Consider the following 22,910-nt stretch of genomic DNA (forward strand, 5'->3'; position numbering starts at 1 on the left):
GTTGTTTGAGCTTTTCCAATGCCTGAATAGACTCTCGGAGAGGATCATAGAAATCTGACCTTAACCTCTCAACATTGTTAATGACCGGTAGGTTGGTGATCTGTGACAAGTATGTATCTACCAGCATCCTGTGGTTCTGATACCTATCTGTGAGCAATTTCAGTGCCACTGAATAATTTTGACCATCCATCGGTAGCTGACGTATGAGCGACAGAGCTTCACCTGACAGCGATGCTCGCAAATAAAAATGCTTCTCCGAATCTGAAATGTCCCGTGAATGGACCAAGGATTGAAAGAGATCAAAAAATGACATCCACTCCATTGGCCTGCCGCTAAACTTAGGCAGTTCAATGGAGGCAACTTTGCCATTACCTGGCTATGATGACGTATCCTAGGCTCGTCTGCGGACCCCCTGCCCTCCGATGCCTGCTCCAACTTGACAAGTAACTTATTGATTTCACTGAACTGTGCGTGAATTGTTCCATTTCTCCCTCAGGAATCTCCTCTGAGGGAAAGACCAAGCAACGCCTCATATGCTAGTACGAACTGATTATAATATGAACCGAAATTACGTTTAGCTACTGCCACCGCTGATGTTACCTTGGGCTTCGCTTATTGTACTAGCGAAATCTGTCAGCATGCGATATTTCGACATAAATTGAATCTTGGCATGAATTTTAGGAGGCATATTGACGTAAATGAATAAAGTACTTGATTTGTTTAAATCAAATAAATAACCTCTGAATTCAATGACAAACGATAAATGCTTACACTGAATAACAATAGTCACACCCTGTGAGCTACACTTATTTTAAACTACCTACCTAAAAGTTACCTTTAACAACAATCGACGCGCAATACAACAATAAATCTCACTGTTTGATCAAATTAAACACAACTGTATTTAAACTTAAACCTCACTAAAACAGCATTGTTTACTTATGCCGTAATGATTAACTGATAACGTGAAAATAAGATTATTGATTACAGATAACGATTGTTGATTATTGATAAATAAATGACATTTGACACAATGAACGAATGAATGAGTCAGTTATGCGCTCATCTGACCATAGATAATGCAACTCGCAAGTTGTCCGAATTGATCGGAGTGAAGTGAATGACAATTTATAAAAAACACTTAAAGTCTTTGAATGAATGAATGAGAATGTGATTGACTTGCCGAGTTCCGTCCGTTCTCCGATGATTTGTGTGATGACTTGCTTGCTTGTTTGCTACTTGCAACAAGATGGCGGCGCGAAATTTCTTCCAATGAATGAATATTTCGAGTGTCAATACCTATTGCACTATTTAAACCGCACTTTCACTCACTGCGAAAATGACTTAACGCGCACTGAATTTAATGTCTTAATATTATTAATTCAATTTATTGATAATATGATGTGAAGTATGCGCGCGCGGCGCCCGCCGTGCCGAGATGATAATGAAGTACACGCGCCCTGCGACGTACGTTATCGTGCTGATTCTTTTCTAACGTTCTTCTAACGTTCTGCTCCCCTCATGGGTTCCACCAAAAATGTTGGCAATTCTCGCCCTGAGAACTGCCGGTGGGTTGATTTTGATTAGATGTGCGTGCGCACCCTGCGTCGCTTATACTTAGACCAAACCGCTGGCCTCGCGGGTTCGATGTGCAGGCCGCGCCTTGGTCGTCGCTGATGATGCCGATGTGAAGGCAGACCCTCTCCCGAGCCCCTGGGATCGGTCTGGACAGCTGCCGCCTCCTGTAGCTAGCTGCCGCCGGTGTCTTGTGAAGGGTTGAGGTTATGACGATGAAATCAAACTGCGATTACGTTCACCACTATATTTTCGCGTTACTGATACCGTACAACTGTTTATATCTATAAATATGATTGAGATGACCTTAGATTACTGAAATGACACGATTTGACACTGAGAGCTCCGCTCTGACCCCGAGATCGCTATAGACGTCCACCCCTCTCAGTGCTTTTGAATGACACAAACGGACAATGAGAGCTCCGCTCTGACCCGACATCGCATAGACGTCCAACGCCTCTCAGTGCTTTTAAGTGACTCACCCGGTCGAATGAGTGACACGACCCATTTGACATTACATAGGCTGTCAAAAACAATTAAAAATATTTAAGGGTCTATCACACATTCCCGTAAAGTGACTTCTACACGACCGACCTACGATGTTACGTTTTGCGTTAAACACATACTTATATCGTACAAGGCTCATTTAGATCGGTCAGTATGGGAAAGTCTGAAACTATAAGACATACGAAAATCTGAAAGAAAGAAAGAAAGAAGAAAGAAAATACATTTATTTAACGCCATAAAAAACAAACATAGGAACAAACATAAAACAAATAAAGACATACATGACGCTAAATAGGTCTCCACTCAGCATAATGCCACGGCAAGCCGTGGCGCTGATTTTCAGTGAGGACCTTATCTAAAACTAACTTAAAATAAAAAATTAAAAAAAAGTATAAAATTGTATGGCAACACCGGCTTAAACGGTTCAATCGTGTGCTGTTGAATTGTTTTAAGTCACCACCAAAAGTATACTAAGTATATAGTATAAGTAGTATAGTGTAAGTAGTGTAGTGTATAGTATAAGTGTAGTACTAGTAAGTATATCTGTTCTTAGGAACCATGCCATTTATTTTAGTGACAAGAAAAACTGCATTCATACATTTAAAAAAACACTTATATTCATTTCGGGAATCAAACCCGGTCGTTTTGAAAAATGAAACGTACATTATTTCTATTTGGATATCGGTAGTGTAGGTCATAAGCAATAAATGTTACTATGAACACGGTATCTAGAATGAATAAAATGCATTATATATAATATTCTTCCATAATGTAAGTTTTAGTTTTCAAAACGTCCGGGTTCAATGAGGGCTATCGCGTATGAATTCGCCACTAGAGGCGCTAGTGTAGCGTGAGGTCTCCGAAATGTCAAATCTCATAGTTTTTGGGTGATCTACGCGGGTTTATTTATAATTAGAATAATTTTGTGAATATTTTGCAATATCTGAAATTAATTATGGCAAATATACGTTCCGGGGCAGTGAATGTCTGTGTTTTGAGACAGTTTTGTCTTTCAGAAACCTTTGTCCTCCCTTTTTTCCGAACAAAGCGGGGACTATGCAACACTGTGGCATGCTCGATATTTTTATGGTACGGTTTTAAGGTGCATTAAATATGATTTAATCTAAACTTTGTTTTCACGCCCGTAATAACAGACTTTGAAAGCCATACTTAAAAACCTCACGCTACAGTGCGCCATCTAGTGAGACAAAAAACGATAGCCCTCATTCCCGCGCTGAGTACAGTTTTTTTTTTCAATGAACAGATCTTCTTATGTCTTATAGTTTCAGACTTTCTCATACTGGCCAATCTAAATAAGCCACCCTGTATAGATATACACATACTTAAAATTTAAACATCCAAGACTTGTCTCGTCCGGGCATCGAACCCGGGACCTCAAGCTATGTGGTCATGTTCTGTAACCACTAGGCTAATCGGTCATCCGTCAATACGAGTACGTCTCATTTCGGCCTACTTAGGTCCTATACGTCCCTCTTCTGGGCATGTACAACGCAACAGAATTAGACGGTTTGTAGTACCACGCAGACCCAGTGTGGATTGGGAACTTCGCACTGAAAATTTAATTGCTTCTCATGTATGTACACTACGATTATTTCCACTTTGCTACTCGACCTCCACTCCATCGACTCCATTGTGACACGAAAATTAATCATACATTTGTATGGATAATTTTCGTGTCACAGTGGAAAAAAATAATGGAAATTATGCTAACGCAGCTATAACGGTGTGCAACTTTGGTCTTCACCCAAATGTAAATTATAAACAAATAACGACAAGTTAATATTTGTTTTGTTTTTTACTCATCATCAAGCATTTTCACCTTGTCTAATATACAAAGCCGGATTCTTTAGACGTTTTCGCGGCCATGGCCAAATCTTGATTTCAATCATTCTAGAATGACTTATCATGGACAGGGATATTTGGAAATAATCCGATCTGCATTAGCGATCCCTTAATAGCGAACCTACTGTTAAAAATAAAGTTGTGTTAATACTTGTGATGTATCATTTAATAATATTGTAAATCTGTTTAAAAAAACTATACCTCGTTGAGTTCCTTGCCGATTCTTCTCACAGAGGTTTTCCGAACGGTGGTAGATTTTTTTTGACTTTCATAAGCCTAAATTGAAATAAAGATATTTGACTTCGACTTGGACTTTGAATTGTCGAGTGTCAAAGTGGACAAATTGGACTGTACAGGTTTCTTAAATACAATCTGTTCCATCACCGTTAACTCGTGGTAAATTTAAAATGAAAATTTTAAAAAGACTGCAAGTGTGAGGGCGGTGGTGATCTCTTACCATCAGAAGACCAACTTGCTCGTTTGCCATCCAGTCGAATAAAAATAACTGCCTATTACCTTCTATAGGTATTTATATGTACCTATTTTCTGTATAACTTACTAGTGGTGTCCAATAAGGAAATATTATAATTGTATTGAAATATAGCATATAAATTCCGAAAGAGGCAAAAGCAAGCCCCGGTTTTTTCAAACCTGTAGTCTTTTGCTTTAGAAGCCATAATATATTAAGCCACTAGCCTACCAAAACTTTTCAAGAAACACGAATTACTGCTCTATATTCACTTTGGCTAAAGTTTGAGCAAGTCATCGCTTTTGCAGTAATCGAGCGCGATTTAGGGTACGATTCTATTGACAAGACAACAGGAACAAGAGTAGAGACATCATAAAAGTTAGAGCCAAAATCTAAAATTAATCTTAATCTAAACAGCTTGATGGATTTGGCCCCGGATTGAGTCTCTGGAATAACACAAAGATTACTTTTTGTCCCGATGTTCCCACAAGATCTATGTAAAAATCCAAAATCTTAAACACTTACTCTATTGGCATGAAATTTTGCATGATGAAGACCCAAATTTAAAGGTTGCGTATCTAGTCGCATAATTATTGAAAGCCATAACGCAATCTTTGTCATATTTTTTTTTGTCATAATTTTTACACTTCTTTTTATTTGCGTACTATTTCTGGTGTGCAATAAAGAGTCATTGTATTGTATTTTTCTCACCAAAAATATACATTTTTTTAGATTTTTTTAAAAAGTCATCCTGGATTCAGAGAAAAGCAAAATGACAAATATTATTTTTTATGTCTTTCAACAATTATGCGAGCCGATGTGGATCCCAATATAAATACTGGGAAATCTCATGGCTTTTTTTTATATAAGAGAGGGAACAAATATGCGTGTCCTGCCACCTGCCCGCCCATGGACACCCGCAACACGAGGGGTATCACAAGTGCGTTGCCGGCCCTTAGAGAAACTGGTAGAATTTTTAAATATATCTACAAGTATAATAAGTTATACCGCTCCAGGAATGCTAAAAGGTGGAGGCTGGTTCCATATTTTTTAATTAAGTAAAATACCAAATTCCAGTTTGAGTGCCAGAAATATTTACGCAAGCGAAACAGCGGGTCAAAACTAGCTTACACATACACACATTAAATGTCTGCCAATCGCGGGGAACTAGGCTTATCGAACAACTCGCCAACAACAAACCTAATTAGAAAAGTTCATTATTCATTCAACATTACTGCTAACAGCGTAGAGCCTCTACGGCGTAGGCCGTCTACGAGCTACGAACTAGGGAAACATTTGGTATTTTTTTCTAAGATTGCATTGAAGGAATGAATAGTCTCCGTATGCTTATTTATTTATTTATTTGCATAATTTGTTTGTAATATAAAAAAAATACAGCATTACAGTAAAACCAAATGCGCTGTAAAATTCAAATTATACTTTACATAAAAAAAACACAAAAAGACATTAAAAAACAAAAAAATATATGAAAGGTATACTTTTTACCCGCGACTTTGCAGGCGTAAACCATTAAACAATAATTAAATACCAGGGGATGACAACCAATTTTATTGACCTAGCCCCAAAGTAAGCATTACCTTCTGTTATGGGCACTAGGCAACGGATAAACATACTTAAATACATATTAAACATCCAACACTCGAGAGCGAAAATTCATATTTTTCAATATCGAAAATACAAACTAAGACATGGATGCACAGAAAAACCAGAAAAAGAGACTAGCGCTGGGAATCGAACCCAGGTCCTCAGCAGTCCGTGCTGCGTGCTATAACCCCTACACCACCGCTGGACAGGAATCTAGACACGAACTTTTCCTATGCATATATATCTCAGGTTGCTATTTATCTACTACGCTACTTAAAGTACAATTCAATAGAATCTGTAAATTTTCTACATATTTAAGACACCTATCGTGGGCACACTTGATTATATATGTCCCTGTTGTTGCAATTATCATCTAAAAGGAATCAAAAAAGAATAATAGTCACATCACAAAGCCTTAGGCAGCCCGGTGTTTATATTAGTAGGCTGGAAGTGTCTACAGGATTGACAGATTCTATTGAATTGGAGTTTAAGCAGCAGCACTAGCGACATCTATGTTCCGCTCTCATCGAGAGACGTCACATTCTTTCGGAACTAACCGCTCACCCAGACAAGAGATGTCGCTACTAAGCAATCAAATTATGATTGTTTTTTTTATATTTATTTTTTTGTTTTTTCGATATGTTTCCACGGGATACCAGTAAAAGTAACAAATTTGGAGTTGAAATAAAAAATACAAAAAGACTCCAAAAAAACAATCATATTTTTCATACAAAATCTACCCCATTCGGGGATCGAACCCGTGACCTCAAGCCTCATAGTCAGGTTCTCAAGCCACTGGGCTATCTGGTTTTATAGGTTCTGTATCCAATGTGATTTTTTGATGGAACCATACATATTACTGTTACATTTAATGTTTCCCGACAGAGTTTTTGAATTTTGTGGTAAATAATTTCCGATAAAATATTATGAAAAATCACTCCACTACATCTATATGTCATTACTTCTAGTTCTGATAGTTAGTTAGTTCTAGTTCTGATTCTAAGCGTGTTCCACGGAACCCTAGGGTTCCGCGATATCCCTGTAAGGGTTCCGCAAGAACTTAGAAAAAAAATAACCTGAGCCGAACCTGATATGAGACTTCAACTGTCCTCTATCAAACCTGATATCAACCGATTGATGAAAAATAAAAAACAGTATCATACCTGCCATTAGTAAGATTTTTTTTCTTTTTCAATATCTTCTATGATTATACTTGTCTTGTTGTGTTGTTGTTGTTGTTGTGTTGTTGTTGTTGTTGTGTGTTGTTGTGTTGTTGTTTGTTTGTCTTGTTAAGATCTCTTTTATAAGTTCGCCTTTGTACTCTTTTGTTTTCTTTTTGCATTATTTTTGTGTTTTATGTACAATAAAGTTTTACATACTTACATACTTGTTATGTAAGTAAGTAATAAGTAACTGTTACATGGCAGGTACTTTTTAATGCTTATTAGTAAAGAATACACTTTTAAAAACTATTGTTTTATTGTGGGTTCCATCAAGTATATCGCTTTCCAAAAGGGTTCCGTCACCAAAAAAGATTGAGAACCGCTGTGATAAACAATGCCACTTTTATTTAAAAGGCTGTAGTTTACGATCTGAATATAAATAGTTCACTCCGCAGAAAACTCGTCGAGACTAGAACGGTGGAAATAAAGCATGTCCGGTAACAATTGGCATCCATTTGTTATTACAAAACCAATTGAGCTCTTAAACGTTAGTGCCAGCGTTCGGCACATCACTAGAGATGGGAAAAACCGTTAATATTTAATTTATTTGCAAAATAATAAAATATTTTTACGAGAATGTGTAGTACAAAAACAGGCAAAGAGCATGTCAAACACACCCCGGATATGGTTACATAGCCGTAACGAAAAAATCATAGTAGGTATGCGTATTAAATAAGTAATCATTTTCCAAGGATTATGTATTTTGTATGGAATTTTCCAAGTTCTAGTAGGTAATACAATATGGTTTTTATTTTAAATCATTGGGGGTTCCGAAGACGATTAATCGATTCACTGTTTGCGAAAAGTGCAAATTTTCATTGAAATCGAGTGTTTCCGCCCCCCTTCTAAAGGTTAAACTGTTGGTTGTTTTTTTTTTAAATGATGATGGTATTTATTATATCAAAACAAGGAAAACTATAACGGCTAAGTTTGCTTGAGAATTAAGAGTAGTTTAAGAGTAAGTAGCAGAATAACGTACTTATATTTTTTTAAACAAAAAGTGGAATCGACTTCAAAAACCTTGAAAATAATTTAAAAATTCGATGGTTGCCCTCGATGTTTCTAAGATTCCATCATCAGATCCTGACTTGTGTCAATAGAACCACTGTAGAATAGAAACCCTGTAGAATAGAAAAATAATTTTGAAATTCGGCCCACAATCGGAGCTATCGCGTAAAAAACACACAAAAAAACACGAAAATAAAAATGTTCCATGTTGCAATATTCCATGCCAAATACTAAATAAGAAAAATGTTACTTGATTTTTTCATAACGGCTACGGAACCCTATCTTATTTGTGGTTCGGGAGCGAAGCTACAGGATAAAATAATCGCAAATAAATGCTTATCTTGTTTCTTTAGGTAATTTTAAAACCCCTTATATTTTTTTACTTTTTTAAATATTTCCTAAACCACCCATCCCTATCACAACTAGGCACTGGAAACAGGGGACAAAGCCTCCATTAGGAGACTGCAAGATTGTAAGACTGCGCCAGCGCCGTCTTGTTTCGCTTTATTTCCAGCGATTCGAAAAATAAAGAATATTAATGCTAAGACCGTCTGCGGCCACCCCTGACCTCTCATAGATGTAGAAACATCAGAAGTGGCTTCTTTGTTTTAAGATTTCGTGATTTTCACTCATAATTATTACAGCACCCGGGACTTATCGCGCTAGTTAAACGAGACGTATGAATTCGGATAGACAAAATTTTTAAAAAAACCTCTCGCTAGTCTCATTTTGGAATGTCTCTCTGAACTCATAATCTGTATTGATGATATGAACGCGTTGACGATGAATGGCCGTTGGTCTTGAAAAAAACTTCTCGAGGTCAAAATGTTAAATTTCGTCCCAGAAAGCAGACGGAATAATTGCCACGAAGAAAAAAATATTTTCGAAAATTTTGGGCCACACTCCAAACATTATTATAATATAAAATTATAAAATTAAATAAAATTAATTAAAAACCCAATAGTCCGACAGAACTCTAAATATAAACTAAAAACCGGCCAAGTGCAAGTCGGACTCGCGCACGAAGGGTTCCGTACCATCTATACAACATTAGACATTAGCAAAAAACGGCAAAAAAAACAAGTTTGTTGTACTCGTATGGGAGCCCCCCCTTAAATATTTATATTTATTTTTAAAGTGATTATACAACTAAAGATTCTGTGAATATTTCAAGAGTCTGCCGCTGAGAACGGGTGTTGCCGTTATTAATAGGTATCAAGCAAAAAACGGCAAAACAATCACGTTTGTTGTATTTTGTATATTTGTTGTTATAACGGCCACAGTAATACCTAATCAGTGAAAATTTCAAGTGACTAACTATTACTACTCAAGAGATAAGAGCCCTATGTCAGACGTATGGACAGACAGACAGACGGACAGACGGACAGATGGACAGCGGAGTCTCAGTAATAGGGTTGCGTTAGCACCCTTTGGGTACAGAACCCTAAAAAGGAAAAAAACAAGTCCAGTAGTCTAGAACTATGTCAAGTAACTTGCTCACGCACGCACTTGCGTGTTTTGTTCACGATTTAAAAGTGGAAGTTTAAGTTACGAGAGTTTACCTATGTTAAAATATTTTTCACATTTTTTTTCTGTAGCTAAAGATTCAAAAAATGTTAATCGCTATACAAGTGACTAGACAAACTCTTTTGCATTTGGTCCCGTAGATTACTGGGGTCATTTTTAAAGTTCCGTACCTCGAAAGGAAAAAACGGAACCCTCACTTTGTTGTCCGTCCGTCCGTCTGTCAAGAAACTTTTTCTCAGGAACGCGTGGAGGTATCAAGCTGAAATTTATATCAATTACTCAGGTCTACTGTCCTTTAGAGCTGTGAAAAAAATCAAACTTCTAAGCCAACGCAATCAAAAGATACAGCCGTTTATGCCGCAATTTCCGCAAATTTTCTTAACTCGCAAGGGAACCAAAACCTACAGGGTACTTCCCGTGAACTCAGAATCTTGAAAGGTGTGAAGCAACGTCTTATAGCACAGTCAGGGTTTCTCAAACTTATGGCCCCACGTACCCCTGTTAAAGTTTCTAGACGATAGCGAACCACCCCCCCCCCCCCCCAAAGAAAGTAATAAAATTGACTGATGGAGAAACTAAAAATAAAAAAATACAAAAAGACTCCAAAAACCAATCTTAATCATCTTGCTAGTCTTGCAGCCTGGTGGTTTTGGAGTCACGTAAACCTTGTCGCGAACCCCCTACCGTCGAATAGCGAACCCCTAGGGGTTCGCGTACCCCAGTTTGAGTAAGCCTGTGTGGCACAGATAAAGGAAAAATTGCGAAAACCGTAAATGTTTAGTTACATCATACAATAAAAATATTTTTACTAATTTTAAAGTTAATACCTACAGGTTTGTACGGAACCCTCGGTGCGCGAGTCCGACTCGCAATTGGCCGGTTTTTTAATGCTTTTTACAGTAGCCGATTCCTTTTTAAGTATATCTGAAGCATCTGCTTAGTTGCGTCTCCTGTTTCGCCAGTCAGTAGCCACTTCCAGTACAACAGAAGCCGGTGCTTGAAGACAATAGACCACGCCGGCCATTTGCAGATTGCTTGACAGTAACTACCGGCGCACAGCTTAAACGTCTCATCTAGATTATAATATAACGTAAATATTTTGCCGTATAAACGTCCCACTTGCTGGGCACAGGTCTCCTCTCAGAATGAGACGGCTTGGGCCGTAGTTCCCACGCGGGCCCAGTGCGGATTGGGAACTTCACACACACCATTGAATTGCTTCGTAGGATGTTGTCCTTCACCGCAAAGCTCGTGGTAAATTTCAAATGTAACTCCGCATATGAATTTCGAAAAACTCAGAGTTTGAACCCACGATCCTCTGCTTGAGAGGCGATAGGTCAAACCACTCGGCCACACGGCTGTGCTTCCAACGGCGCCAAAGTTCGATAATTTTCCTCTGAACACACAAATTCCTATTTTAATTTTGTATGGGGAGAGACCTATGTCAAACCGTCGTCACAGAATAGTTACTTTTGTACTTTGTCGTTTTACAGACACGTACTTAGCGCCATACAAGATTAAGATTGTTTTTGGATCTTTTTGTATTTTTTATTTCAATTCCAAACTCACTCCATTGGAACTAACTTATTGGTGAGCAGTTCCAATGAGTGCCGAAAAAAGTTTCTCGATGAGGCTACGGCACAGATGTCCTAGCGTCACTGCTTAAGTGACTAAGTAAGAAACGAAACAAGCTGAGATATGAGGTGCATAGGGAAATTCGTGTCGGTACCGTTGACCATCAGTGGTGTAGCGGTATAGCACGCGGTACGGATTACCGAGGACCTGGGTTCGATTCCCAGTGATGGTCTTATTTTTCTGTTTTTTCTGTGCATCTTTATTTCAGTTTGTATTTTCAATCCATACAAGATTGACAAATGTGTTAATGTGACAGAGTAAAAAAGTAACCAGCTACTTTTGATGCTGACCTTACAAGTACATCGTCCTATGGCTGATATGATAATAACAGTACAATTTCCTGAAATGCAGTGGGCGTGTAATAAATATAAGAACATTAGTGTAAAAGTAACATTTGCCATGTCACAATGTACAAGGATTTCATGGGCCACCATGGAATCTTTTCAAAGTAAAAGTGATTACGATTTTCCTTGTTAATTAATGCGAAGTTACTATGACGTTTACTGTGAAATGGTTCCATTTCGGCTCATGAATTCGAGTCCTTGACCGTACAATGTGTGTGTGTCCTTCACTCTATAAAATTCTGGATGGTTATAGGTGAAATTTTGTATGGAGATAGTTTGAGACCCTGGGAAAGATATAGGATATATTTTATCCCGGAATATCACATAATTTCTGCGTGATAGCAATAAACGAATTTTCGGCACACCGCAGTTGGTACTGGAACCGGGGTTCATAGCATAGAAGTATGAATGGATACATATACCTAATAGAATATATATTACAGGTCAGCTACTTATTACAGGTCAACAATCTGACATCAACACGCATCGAAAATTTTGGATTTTGGGTAATTGATTACTGATTAACATAACGTGTTTTTTTTTTCAACATAGCATATGAACTAAACATCATCCTACAGCCATTATTTTCTTTTATAATACATCCTGTGGATGAATAACTCAACTGAAGTCTGGTTACAATCTGGCGCTACAAACGTTATTTTAATTAAAAGATCGCAGGAAATCCTCTCGCAGACAGAAAATTAAAAGGACAACAGATATTTCTAGGATTTTTATTTTTCAACAATGTTGCTCTGTTTGAATCTTTTGAGATCGTCTAAAATCACGGTCCAAGGCAAGCCAGAAAAAGCCTTAAATGACTTTTTGTAAAAGTCATTGTCTTACACCGCATTGAGTTCTAGGACCCCGATTAACGAATGCAATTTTTTTTTAATTTTAGATTCACTACTAACTGTCAAAGTTTTGAAAACACAAGTTCAAACGAACAAATTACAAATTAAATTAAGTTTTTGTTAAAATCAAATAAATTGTCAATAGACCCACCTCTCTTTCTTAATTAAAGTGATAGTTATTTTAATTTAATAGTAGTTTTAGTCCTATGGATATTTTGTATTTTCTTAATATTTCTTAGTAAATTATTTATTTATTAATAAATTTGTGTCCCTTTATTAAATACCATATTTTTCATGTACTTTTTCTTTTTAATACTTTTTTAAGTATTTTATTTGTAATTATTTATTTTGAAAAAATTACTTTCTGCCAAGTTTCTTGCGGCGCATTCTTCTTGGCATGATGGTCTTTCCGAAAGCGCTGGTAGTTTAAAAAAAATACGTGTAAAAGTGCCCATTGCAGACTATTTACAGAATAAATGATTTGATTTTAACATTTAGCATAATTAAGTAAATAATAACCTAACCTAACCAAAAAAGTTTGAAAACCCCCGACACTGTCACTTCACAGTTCAACACCTCAAAAAAAGCTGAACCAATCTTGATAAAACATCCATCACTAGAAATCCTGCTTTCAAATAAAAAAACCGCATTCAAATCGGTTCACCCAGTCCAGAGCTACGGTGCCACAGACAGACAGAAGACAGACAGACACACAGACACACAGTCATACAGACACACAGACAAATATAGCGGTCAAACTTATGAAACCCCTTTTCTCGTCGGGGTAAATACAAAGTAGTATCACGTACACACGTTACATTGCGTGCTAATTTATTTTATAAGGAAATAATAAGTCTACATTTTTTTACTAAAACATAATAAAGTGTGAAGTGTGAGTGCATATCAAGCCGTGGTGGCCTAGTGTTTGACATCGCCTCTCAGCAGAGGGTCGTGGGTTCAAACCCGGCTCGCACCTCTGAGATTTCGAAATTCATGTGCGGAGTTACATTTTGAAATTTACCACGAGCTTTGCGGTGAAGGAAACATCGTGAGGAAACCTGCACAAACCGGCGAAGCAATCAATGGTGTGTGTGAAGTTCCCAATCCGCATGGGCCCGCGTGGGAACTATGGCCAAGCCCTCTCATTCCGAGGGAGGCCTGTGCCCTGCAGTGGGACGTATATAGGCTGGGATTTGATGATGATAATAAAGTGTGACCACCCTTAAAGTTTGAGGTTGTATTAAAAGGAATTTCTTGGTTGAACGCCGAAACACACATTCTGCCTTCGTCATTTGCTTTCTTAAAAACTTTAACACTTTTTACTACTTACAAACACAAGTGTAGGTGTTTCGTTTATTTTTACTTTCCAAAAGTTTGACCGCCTTACCGCACTCTGGATTTGACTAACTTAAAAACTTTTAAATACTGACCACACTTTATACCTTAACACTACCAACATAAGGCACATAGTCGCGTGAGAGCTTAGATTTTCCTTTGAGGTGTAGTAGTTCCTTAAAGTTTCGTGAGTTAAGACTAGGTTACACTGTGTGAGTAAAAGTTGGTCTAGTCAGTTACTACTCGTAAAGCATGGTTACTTGCACATAGCGGTCATACTAACCAAACTGTCATCACAAGAGGATTTCAATTATCTTCAGATAAAAATAAAGGAAAGAAAAAAATAATTATTAAATGCAAGTGTAAAATAAATTTTGAACTAAACGCTATAAAACTACCTGTTACCTGTTATTTTCATTTGTTTTATCTACATAAATTATTTAATCTATACTCATATAGTAAATCCTCCATTAAATGCGTTTAAAAACCATAGATAATTACCAGCATTACGACATTGGATTATATTATGAACACGGCAGTAACGTAATGGTCATTACGAGACCGAAATCTATATCGTAATGAACATTACCGCACCGGACCGAGGTGGGGCTTCTGCTTCACCAGGCGCAGGAGGTCGTGGGGCAGACATAGTTCTGGTTGCAATGCAGGTAATTCTCACTCAATGGTTCTTGAACGCATGGTGGTGGCAGAGGATTTAATATATGGATGTAGACAAAGTAATGTATCCTCGTGTGATCCTCGCATTTTAAGGACCCTTATTACGTGTAAGAGTTGCATAAACTACTATAATTTTATTAATATGCATTTTTAGTATAAATGTGAGCTTTTATTCTGTAAGTGGGCTGCAAACGGCTCTTTTATAAAGGTTTTTTGTCACTACCAGCGTTTTCTAAGGCTAAAAAGCTATGTGTGTGAGTGTGTGAGAGAGATAGAGAGACAGAGAGAGAGAGAGAGAGAGAGAGAGAGAGAGAGAGAGAGAGAGAGAGACGAAGAGGGAGATATATTTAATTTACACAGGGTAAAATACAGTGGGAAGAAAAAATAAAATAAAAGAACATCGAAAAGTATAAATTGGACTCCACTCAGCACAATATCTTCCAGACAGTGAAATACCATGGTAAGATGACAGCTACTGTCTACTCTCAGGCCAGTAGTTCGCTCAGTGTGACCTGGCCTTAGTTGTTTGGCGAGTGGAGGTTACTTGTAGCCTAAGTTACTGCATTAGAAGACGGATAAAGAGTTAGTGGTCGTTGGTTCCTTTAACAGTAGCGATGGGTATAAACAGTAGTTCTGTTTATAGGTTTACAAGCATTTAACTTGCAACGTACACCTACCTATCTATACTGAGTGGCAAAAAATCTGGCCCTCAAATGTATGCAGTAATAGGTACTTTTGTATGGAGAGTGGGCCAAATATTGTGCTGCTGAGTATATATTATGATTTAAGAATTTGCAAACTATTTTCGAAAACTTACTGGTATGCGATTGCAAAAATTGGAAATAAAATAAATCATCATCATCATTATCATGTCAGCCGAAAGACATCCACTACTGGACATAGGCCTCCCCCAAGGCTCTCCACTCAGGCCGGTCTTGTGCTTCCGCATCCATCGCGATCCTGCGATCTTAACCAGGAAGTCGCTCCATCTCGTTGTAGGCCTACCGACAGCTCGTCTCCCGAGAACCTTCTGACCTGTTGCGAGTACTCTGGACCATGGTGGACTCAGTAGCTTTTTTAATCAGCTCAGTCTAGCGAGTTGGTGATCGCCGCGTACCTTGCCTTCCAACTGCCCCTGGACCACAATTTTTCCATTGAGTTCACATTCCTGGAGATGTGACCAAAGAACTTCAGTTTACGACATCCAATAAGCATTGCTATAGACAAACCAAAACTATTTACTATGGCAAGGTTCTACAGTGACCTAGAAATCAAGTTGGTTGTCTACTTATATATATCGACAGACCCGCTTACACTCTAACAATTCTACGCTTTACTGTGCCATATCTCTTCTTATCGCATTTTTATCGCACTTTTTACGACAGAGTGCAATATTTCCAACGTCCTACCAATTCACTCTCAGAAAAGAATACAAAATTGTAACGAGAGCTGTTTAAAGTTTTCATTTTATAAGGCATTATTTCTCCTATCTTGTTGAAGCAATCTTAACCTAACGCCATAAAATCTTGCTTCACAAACTGTCATACCTGTCAAGTGCGAGTTGAACTTGTGCATTAAGGGTTCCGTACGGAAAAAAAGTTTTTGTTGTTTTTGTACGTAAGTTTTTTTTGTTCACTGTACTTTTTGTTAACTGTACTTACACTGTTATCCAAGTTAGTACATGTGTATACCTACTAAATTTCAAACCAATTTGACCACTGAAAATGAGTTAAATTCTATTTTCATTTGACGACCGGATGGCCGAGTGGTTAGAGAACCTGACTACGAAGCTTAAGGTCCCGGGTTTGATTAGATATGTTTCGACAAAATCGGTTGAGCCGTTTTTGAGATATTAAGCTTTGAAGTGACAAAGTCGAGGGTTTTCCAACTTTTTGTTGGTTAGGATATGTTATATACCTATAAGAGGGGAAAACGAGCATGCGGTTCACTAGATGGGAAGCAATAACCACCGCTGATGGACACTGGAAACATGATAATAAAATAAAAGTTAAGTAAAAACTTGTACTTTAATATTTCTATACAGCATGTTCCAAGGCCTGATGTCGCCGAATTTCATAATTCTATACCATTAAATAATAGTTCTACTATGTAGATTTTTTATGGCTTTTGCCTGATAACACACCTTTGAAAGATATATTTTGACGAAATACCATAACGGGACTTATCACGCTATTTTTACACGAGTAATATTTACCTCGACGTTTCGGCAACGTTACAGTTGCCGTGGTCACGAGTAGACTGAAGTGTGGGGTGTCAAGTCTGCCTAGCAGCGCGAGTTCTTCGAACTACCCGCACTTGATCACTAATAGTACCGGCACTCGTATCACGAACTACCCGCACTTAGTCACTTTTATTAGTCACCCTATCACACCGACACACAACACTAACAACGTCCGATCGTCCCTCCGAACATTCATCCCGACGCCGACACTAAATAAATAAATAAATATTACTTGTGTAAAAATAGCGTGATAAGTCCCGGTGGTATTTTGACTATGAGTGGGAATCACGAAAGTTTGAAACGTTATATATTTTGACGACTTAAAGCCTACAAACTTAAAAGCTTATTTTTTTCAGGTTCGAAGAATTGTAGATTTGAATTTCTATTTGATACTGATTTCAACCTCCACGCTTAGCACAGAAAACATCTCCAGAAGTTATCCCATATGGGTTCAATTTATCTTAGAGCTATGGAACCCTAAACATGATATGAACATGATGATGGAGTGAAACAAGAGTGATTTAAAGTAGAGTTATGTTGCGAACTTTTATCTTCATCGTATGCATCGCTCGTGCTCAATTTTTGGATAGTGGTAATATCTACTAATATTATAAATGCGAAAGTTTGTGATTGTGAGCGAGTAAGAGAGTATGTTTGTTACTCCTTCACGCTGAAACGGCTGGACGGATTTGGATGAAATTTGGCAAAAAGTTTATAACCTGGATTAATACATAGGATACTTTTTAACTCGATATTCCCACGGGATAGGGATAAAAACTCTAAATAACAACCGCCAGGCTTAGAGTTTTGAAATTTGGTATATAGGAGGCTGGGCGTCTGGAATAACACATAGGCTACTTTTTATTCCGATATTCCCACGGGATAGGGATAAATCTCAAAATAACAACCAATTGGCTTAGAGTCATGAAATTTGACATGATTGTTTTTAATGTAACGTCAATGAAAGCCACGATTTAATTTTTGGGAATTTTCACGGGAATTTTTAAAAATCCCGAAATTTCAGCTGCTGGAGTATACTTAATAATAATTCACACGATAATCATAATCATCATCGTCCCAGGCTTTACACCGCCCACCACTGCTCACAGAATAAAAAGGGTTTGGGCTAAAATTCCCACGCGGGCCCAGTGCGGATTAGGAAATTCACATTAAACCATGTGCTTCGCAGCTTTGTGCTGGTTTCCTTACGGCGTTTTCTTCCATTGTAAAGCTCGTGGTAAAGGGTCTGAACAATAGTAAAACTGCCCCTGGTAAATTGTAATGTAAGCAGTTTAATTTCTTTGAAAATTGTATACATATAATATGTACCTACTAAATCGTAATTAGGTACTTAATTCTCAAAAAAATCAAAGTTCGAACTCATTACGAGTCATACGTAATAATACACATAACGAGATTAACGAATACCACCATAAAATTTTTGAGATTCCGGGTAATTTAGAAAAAATCTGAAATATCATTCTCAATTTTAGCTGATTCAAGGAACAATCCAAACGGATGGCTAGAGAACCTAAAGAGGCGTTTGATGATCGACAACTACGACTACCAACCATCCAGCGGTGACTTGGAACTGCGAGCAATGAACAAGAACCCTTCAGAAGCACCAATGGAACTGGAAACCACAACTGAAGCCACTACAGTAGACTATGACGTATTAGACGCACAAGACAAAGTAGACGCACCAATACAATTCGTTTATGATTCAGCTGAGAAGAATCATGAGAAAGCTGATGATTACAATGACATTAGCACTGTCCATAGTCTTTATGCGACACGTCATCGATTTAATGATGTTTACTTCGCTCCTCCTGACCCGCAGAACTCTATAGAAGAGCAAGATAATGACCATGGTATTTCAAGGAATGATCTGCAGATATATTTGAAGGATACGAAGAAGCAAGACCCTTTTGTAGCCAAAAATGTCAGTTATAAAGTTATCCAGGTATGTTTGGGATAGAAGAAATCTTACCTATGATAGGTATTATAAATGCGAAAGTATGTGAGCGTGTGTGTGTTTGAAGAAAGTCAGATTATGAAGAAATTTGGTATGTAGATACTTAATTTCTGGAATAACACATGGGCTACTTTTTGTCCCGATATTCGTACGGGATAGGGACAAAAGTTTGACACCGCAACTGTTGGGTTTAAAGTTAAATTAAGCACAATTGCACTAAGCAAGGTCAACGAAGACCACGATGTTAATTTTGAAAATTCCCCTGGGAGTTTCGTATACTTACCTAATTCTGGAATTTCAATTGAAACTACCGGATTTATTATGATGCCGGCATGCGAAGCCGCGGGTAATGTCAAGTGGGTAAATCACAGACCTTATATCAAGATAGACCGTAAGAGTTTACCTACCTTGAGTGTAAAATGTTTGATCCACGGTCAAAGTTTTGTGCGACCTAAATGCGCGATGCGCTTTGAAAAAGCCGCCGCTAGAGTCGCGGCGGCAGGCCTTTGAATCGTTTCCGCGCATCTTTGAATCGGTATCGTGCGATCTTGATTTTTCCCATCACTAAATCTCGCTCGTGACGTCATCGTAGGTACGAAAAATTCGACACGCTTTTTCTCATATCGTTTGAAGCTTTCGTCGATCTCGATAGGTATAAGGTCTGTGGGTAAATAGAGCTTAACCCGTTTGCAGCCATCCTTGTCGCGGCGCGCCGGCAGTGCAGCCCCCCGCTTTGTCGAAGAGGTCGGCGCCACCGGCGTCTCCTTACTCAGCGTCGACGGAGCCCCCTTCCCCGAGTTCCAGCTGCCTTCAGCACGGAGACAGTACCAGGCGGTCAAAGGCAGTGCCTCGGAAGACTGGCTTGATTAACATTAGCTATAGCTTAATAATCCTACTAATATGAAAGTTTGTGAGTGAGTATGTTACTCCTTCACGCTGAAACGGCTGAACGGATTTGGATGAAGTTTGGTATATTATCGCCCTTGTAGCTACTTAACAAAGTTCTAGCCCACTAGATTTGTTTTCTTCTTTTTAGTATTTATTGTTTATAGCAAACCGTATCCAAGTGCCTAGTCGCGTCTTGCCCGAGCGGGCCTCTCGTGCGCGCCGACCAGCAAGATTACTTGCTAGTGTGAGTGTGGTGTCAGCGTAGTGCGTCGTATTATACGCGGCCCCTCTTCACCTCCCGCGCCCCGCTCTATTTCGCGCCGTGCCGACCGCGCCCAGTCGTTCAAAGAGTATATAATCACTACGTTTTAAGAGTCGGAACTCTCATACAAAACAATACCACGATTGTAGTATGAATTCAGTGTCTTTTTGGTGCCAATATCAAGAAACGAACTGCACAGACTAAACAGGGCCGAAAAAGTCACATTGACAAGTAGTGTTGTTAGGAACAGTCGATATTATCGATATTGTAACAGCATAGTGTTGTGCTTTTTTATCGATATATTGTCAAAAAACGGCACGTGGTGCGCTTTTTATTAATTAAATGATCGAATTAAAGAAAAAAAAAGTTGTTTTTCTTAATAATAATTTATTTTCATGTCATGGATCTGTTTTTCTTTACATAGGTAAATACAGTTTCACGTTACACAAGTATTGTATAGTAGTATTGTATTGTCCGTTTTGCACTGCACAGCACTTGTGGAAGGCTGTGCATGTAAATATTCCACACTGGGCAACTCCAAAGCTGAACCTGAAACAAAGTTAAATTTAGCCAGTAGCTTACACTAACTAATGCAAGATAAAATAAAATTGGTACGCACAATCCAATTTTTGTCATATTGCAGGTCAATGACCTATGTTTACCTAGACAACTTTCTTACAATTTCTTGCCTTATTGTCAAATATGTCTTTACTTGTCAAATGAATGAAATGAAATGTAAGGTGATCTTGGAAGTTGACGATACATAATTTTGTATACCTCTGATAAACAATCTACTTGCCATGCCAAATGTAATGAAATTAATTCTGTAGTTTTTACCCGATTCTGGTGAAGCCCAAAAGGAGGATTATATTTTGACCTGTATGTATGCATATCCATTTCTATCTCCTCTAACTACTAAGCAGCTCAACCTATTTTTAACCCCTAACGCAAAAAGAGGAGTGTTATTACATGAAGTGTACCATAAACACAGACAATACAGAAAAAATGGTCAAGTGCGAGTTGGACTCGTACATGAAAGGTTCCGTAAACAGTTCAATAAAAGTTTTTCTGAAAATTCTTCTAATATAAGTTTTTTTTTGCTGACTGTACTATATGCCCCTGGTTACCAAAGTACTCGTCAAGACGACAAACGAGTCCAAACTCGATGCAGTTGTGTTGTTTATCACAGTGTTCCTATGGTCACCCGCTAGCTTTATTATCAGATCAACTCTAAAATTCTAAATTATGCTATAAGGTATAGATTTTTATCAGTGATAGCTTACCTGTTGTATTGTCAGTTTTACACACCACTTGTAGAAGGCTGTGCATGTAAATATTCCACACTGGGCAACTCCAAAGCTGAACCTGAAACAAAGTTTAATTTAGCCAGAAGCTTCCACTAACTTATACAGGTGAAATATAATTAGTGTGTATAGCCAATTTTTCTGTCTATTACTAATGCTCTGACCGGCAACTATACTATACACTCAAAATACCTAGCATTATTATTGATGATGAAGCAAATTAATTTATAACATATATTGTATGTAAAAAAAATATGTGCATGTGTATTGATGGTATTTATTAGGGTTATGGTTTATGGGGGCGACTGAAAAACAGCGCCTGTCAGCCAAGGGACTTTGTTCTGCAAGGTGCAGGCATAAGCTGAGTCGCTTCCCTTTTGATAGTTTGATTGTACTTATTATTTGTTATGTAACTATGTAGAATTTGTAAACAAACTATTAAATCAATATCTTTTATTATATTATTATTATTATAAGATGCAGTAAGTCAAGTTGCAATAGAGATAAATTGAAAATAAAATAAAGTGTTTACCTTGGCTGTTCTTGCCATCTTTAGGGAAACCCTTCAAGAATTTCTTCAGAAAGAGGTGGCATGGGAAGTCCCAATTTTGGTATGGCTTTCTTCTTCAGCCGGGTTTTCGATTTTGTGAAATCTCGTTGCCAACTACTTTCACCCACTGCTTACAACTGAAATAAAATTTAATTGTCGTGATACTATATAATACGAATTGACGTCGGCCAGCCAAATATAACCTCAACACCTATTATCAGATTTATCAGTAACTTTACTTACACATGTTCACTTAGAGGAAATCTAGCAAAGAACATTTGTTTTCACAATGTTTTTCTTGAATACCACAAATTTCGCATCTCCTTATGTTGAATGGTTTCTTAGTAAAGGACAGCCGTGAAAATTACGGTAAAAACTAGAGTCCTGTCTCGAATAAATGCACTTTAGTGAAAGAAAAGTTAATGCGGAGGAGAAATAATCTCAAACTCAACGCTATTAACAAAACAAAACACCAAAATACACGAAAATACAACACAAAATCTCGCGAAGGCGTCCGTTCCCACGCAGCAGATGAAGGTTTGTGGGTTGCCATATAAAATTGAAAATAGAACTAAATTTTTTCATTTACTTAAATAAAAAGGATATCCAGTCAGAATTATTTTTATATTGTATTATTTATCTTAGTAATATTTTTTTCCGCTTATTTTTTTTTTTCACAGCTTAAAATGTGAAGAATTGCAAATATTATAATTTAAGTTAAATCTTCTAAACACAGATCATTTCATAAATATGGCAACCAATAAGTTATTTTGGAGAGGTTGGTACAAAAAAGACACTAGCTCCATACATTCGATTTTTTGTATGGAGTTTCAACCCACTGCAGTCGTTTCCAAGCCGCCGTAGCGAAGCTGCGCGAGACACTTCCGCGCCCGCGCATACACACGACGCTCACACCGCAAGCGGCATCGTCTTGTTACTATACAGTGTTAAACCTAGTGACTAGCTAAGCTATACTATATCTGTTAACCCACTAATCCATAAACTTTTCATATTGTCAGTAAAGTTCCAACAAACCTATACCCTGAGTTTCTCATTTCTGCCAGCCGGC

General features: G+C 37.8%; 1 protein-coding gene across 5 annotated transcripts; it reads left to right on the forward strand.

The window, feature by feature from the left end:
• Positions 1–15,927: 15,927 nt before the first annotated feature.
• Positions 15,928–19,879, forward strand: LOC141444229 (uncharacterized). Of its 5 annotated transcripts, XM_074109712.1 has the most exons (5): positions 15,928–16,233; positions 16,524–16,627; positions 17,219–17,454; positions 18,356–18,825; positions 19,531–19,879. In XM_074109712.1, exons 3-5 carry the CDS (start codon positions 17,397–17,399, stop codon positions 19,705–19,707), a joined length of 705 nt encoding a protein of 234 aa, XP_073965813.1. In that variant the 5' UTR covers positions 15,928–16,233; positions 16,524–16,627; positions 17,219–17,396; the 3' UTR covers positions 19,708–19,879. The 5 variants fall into 5 exon arrangements, with proteins under 5 accessions (XP_073965813.1, XP_073965812.1, XP_073965811.1 ...); XM_074109711.1 differs by lacking the exon at positions 16,524–16,627 and having other exon boundaries at positions 15,928–16,237; XM_074109710.1 differs by lacking the exon at positions 16,524–16,627.
• Positions 19,880–22,910: the final 3,031 nt, after the last annotated feature.

The sequence above is a fragment of the Choristoneura fumiferana genome, chromosome 29, assembly GCF_025370935.1.
Source record: "Choristoneura fumiferana chromosome 29, NRCan_CFum_1, whole genome shotgun sequence".
Classification (NCBI taxonomy): Eukaryota; Metazoa; Arthropoda; class Insecta; order Lepidoptera; family Tortricidae; genus Choristoneura; species Choristoneura fumiferana.

What these genes read in the sequence shown, in the direction of transcription:
- LOC141444229 (XM_074109711.1), top strand. Translation starts at nt 17,397, where the DNA reads ATGTTGCGAACTTTTATCTTCATCGTATGCATCGCTCGTGCTCAATTT. An exon ending in TGCTCAATTTTTGGATAGTG is followed by an intron (nt 17,455 to 18,355) that starts GTAATATCTACT and finishes TCTCAATTTTAG; the next exon opens with CTGATTCAAGGAACAATCCA. An exon ending in TCAGTTATAAAGTTATCCAG is followed by an intron (nt 18,826 to 19,530) that starts GTATGTTTGGGA and finishes ACCCGTTTGCAG; the next exon opens with CCATCCTTGTCGCGGCGCGC.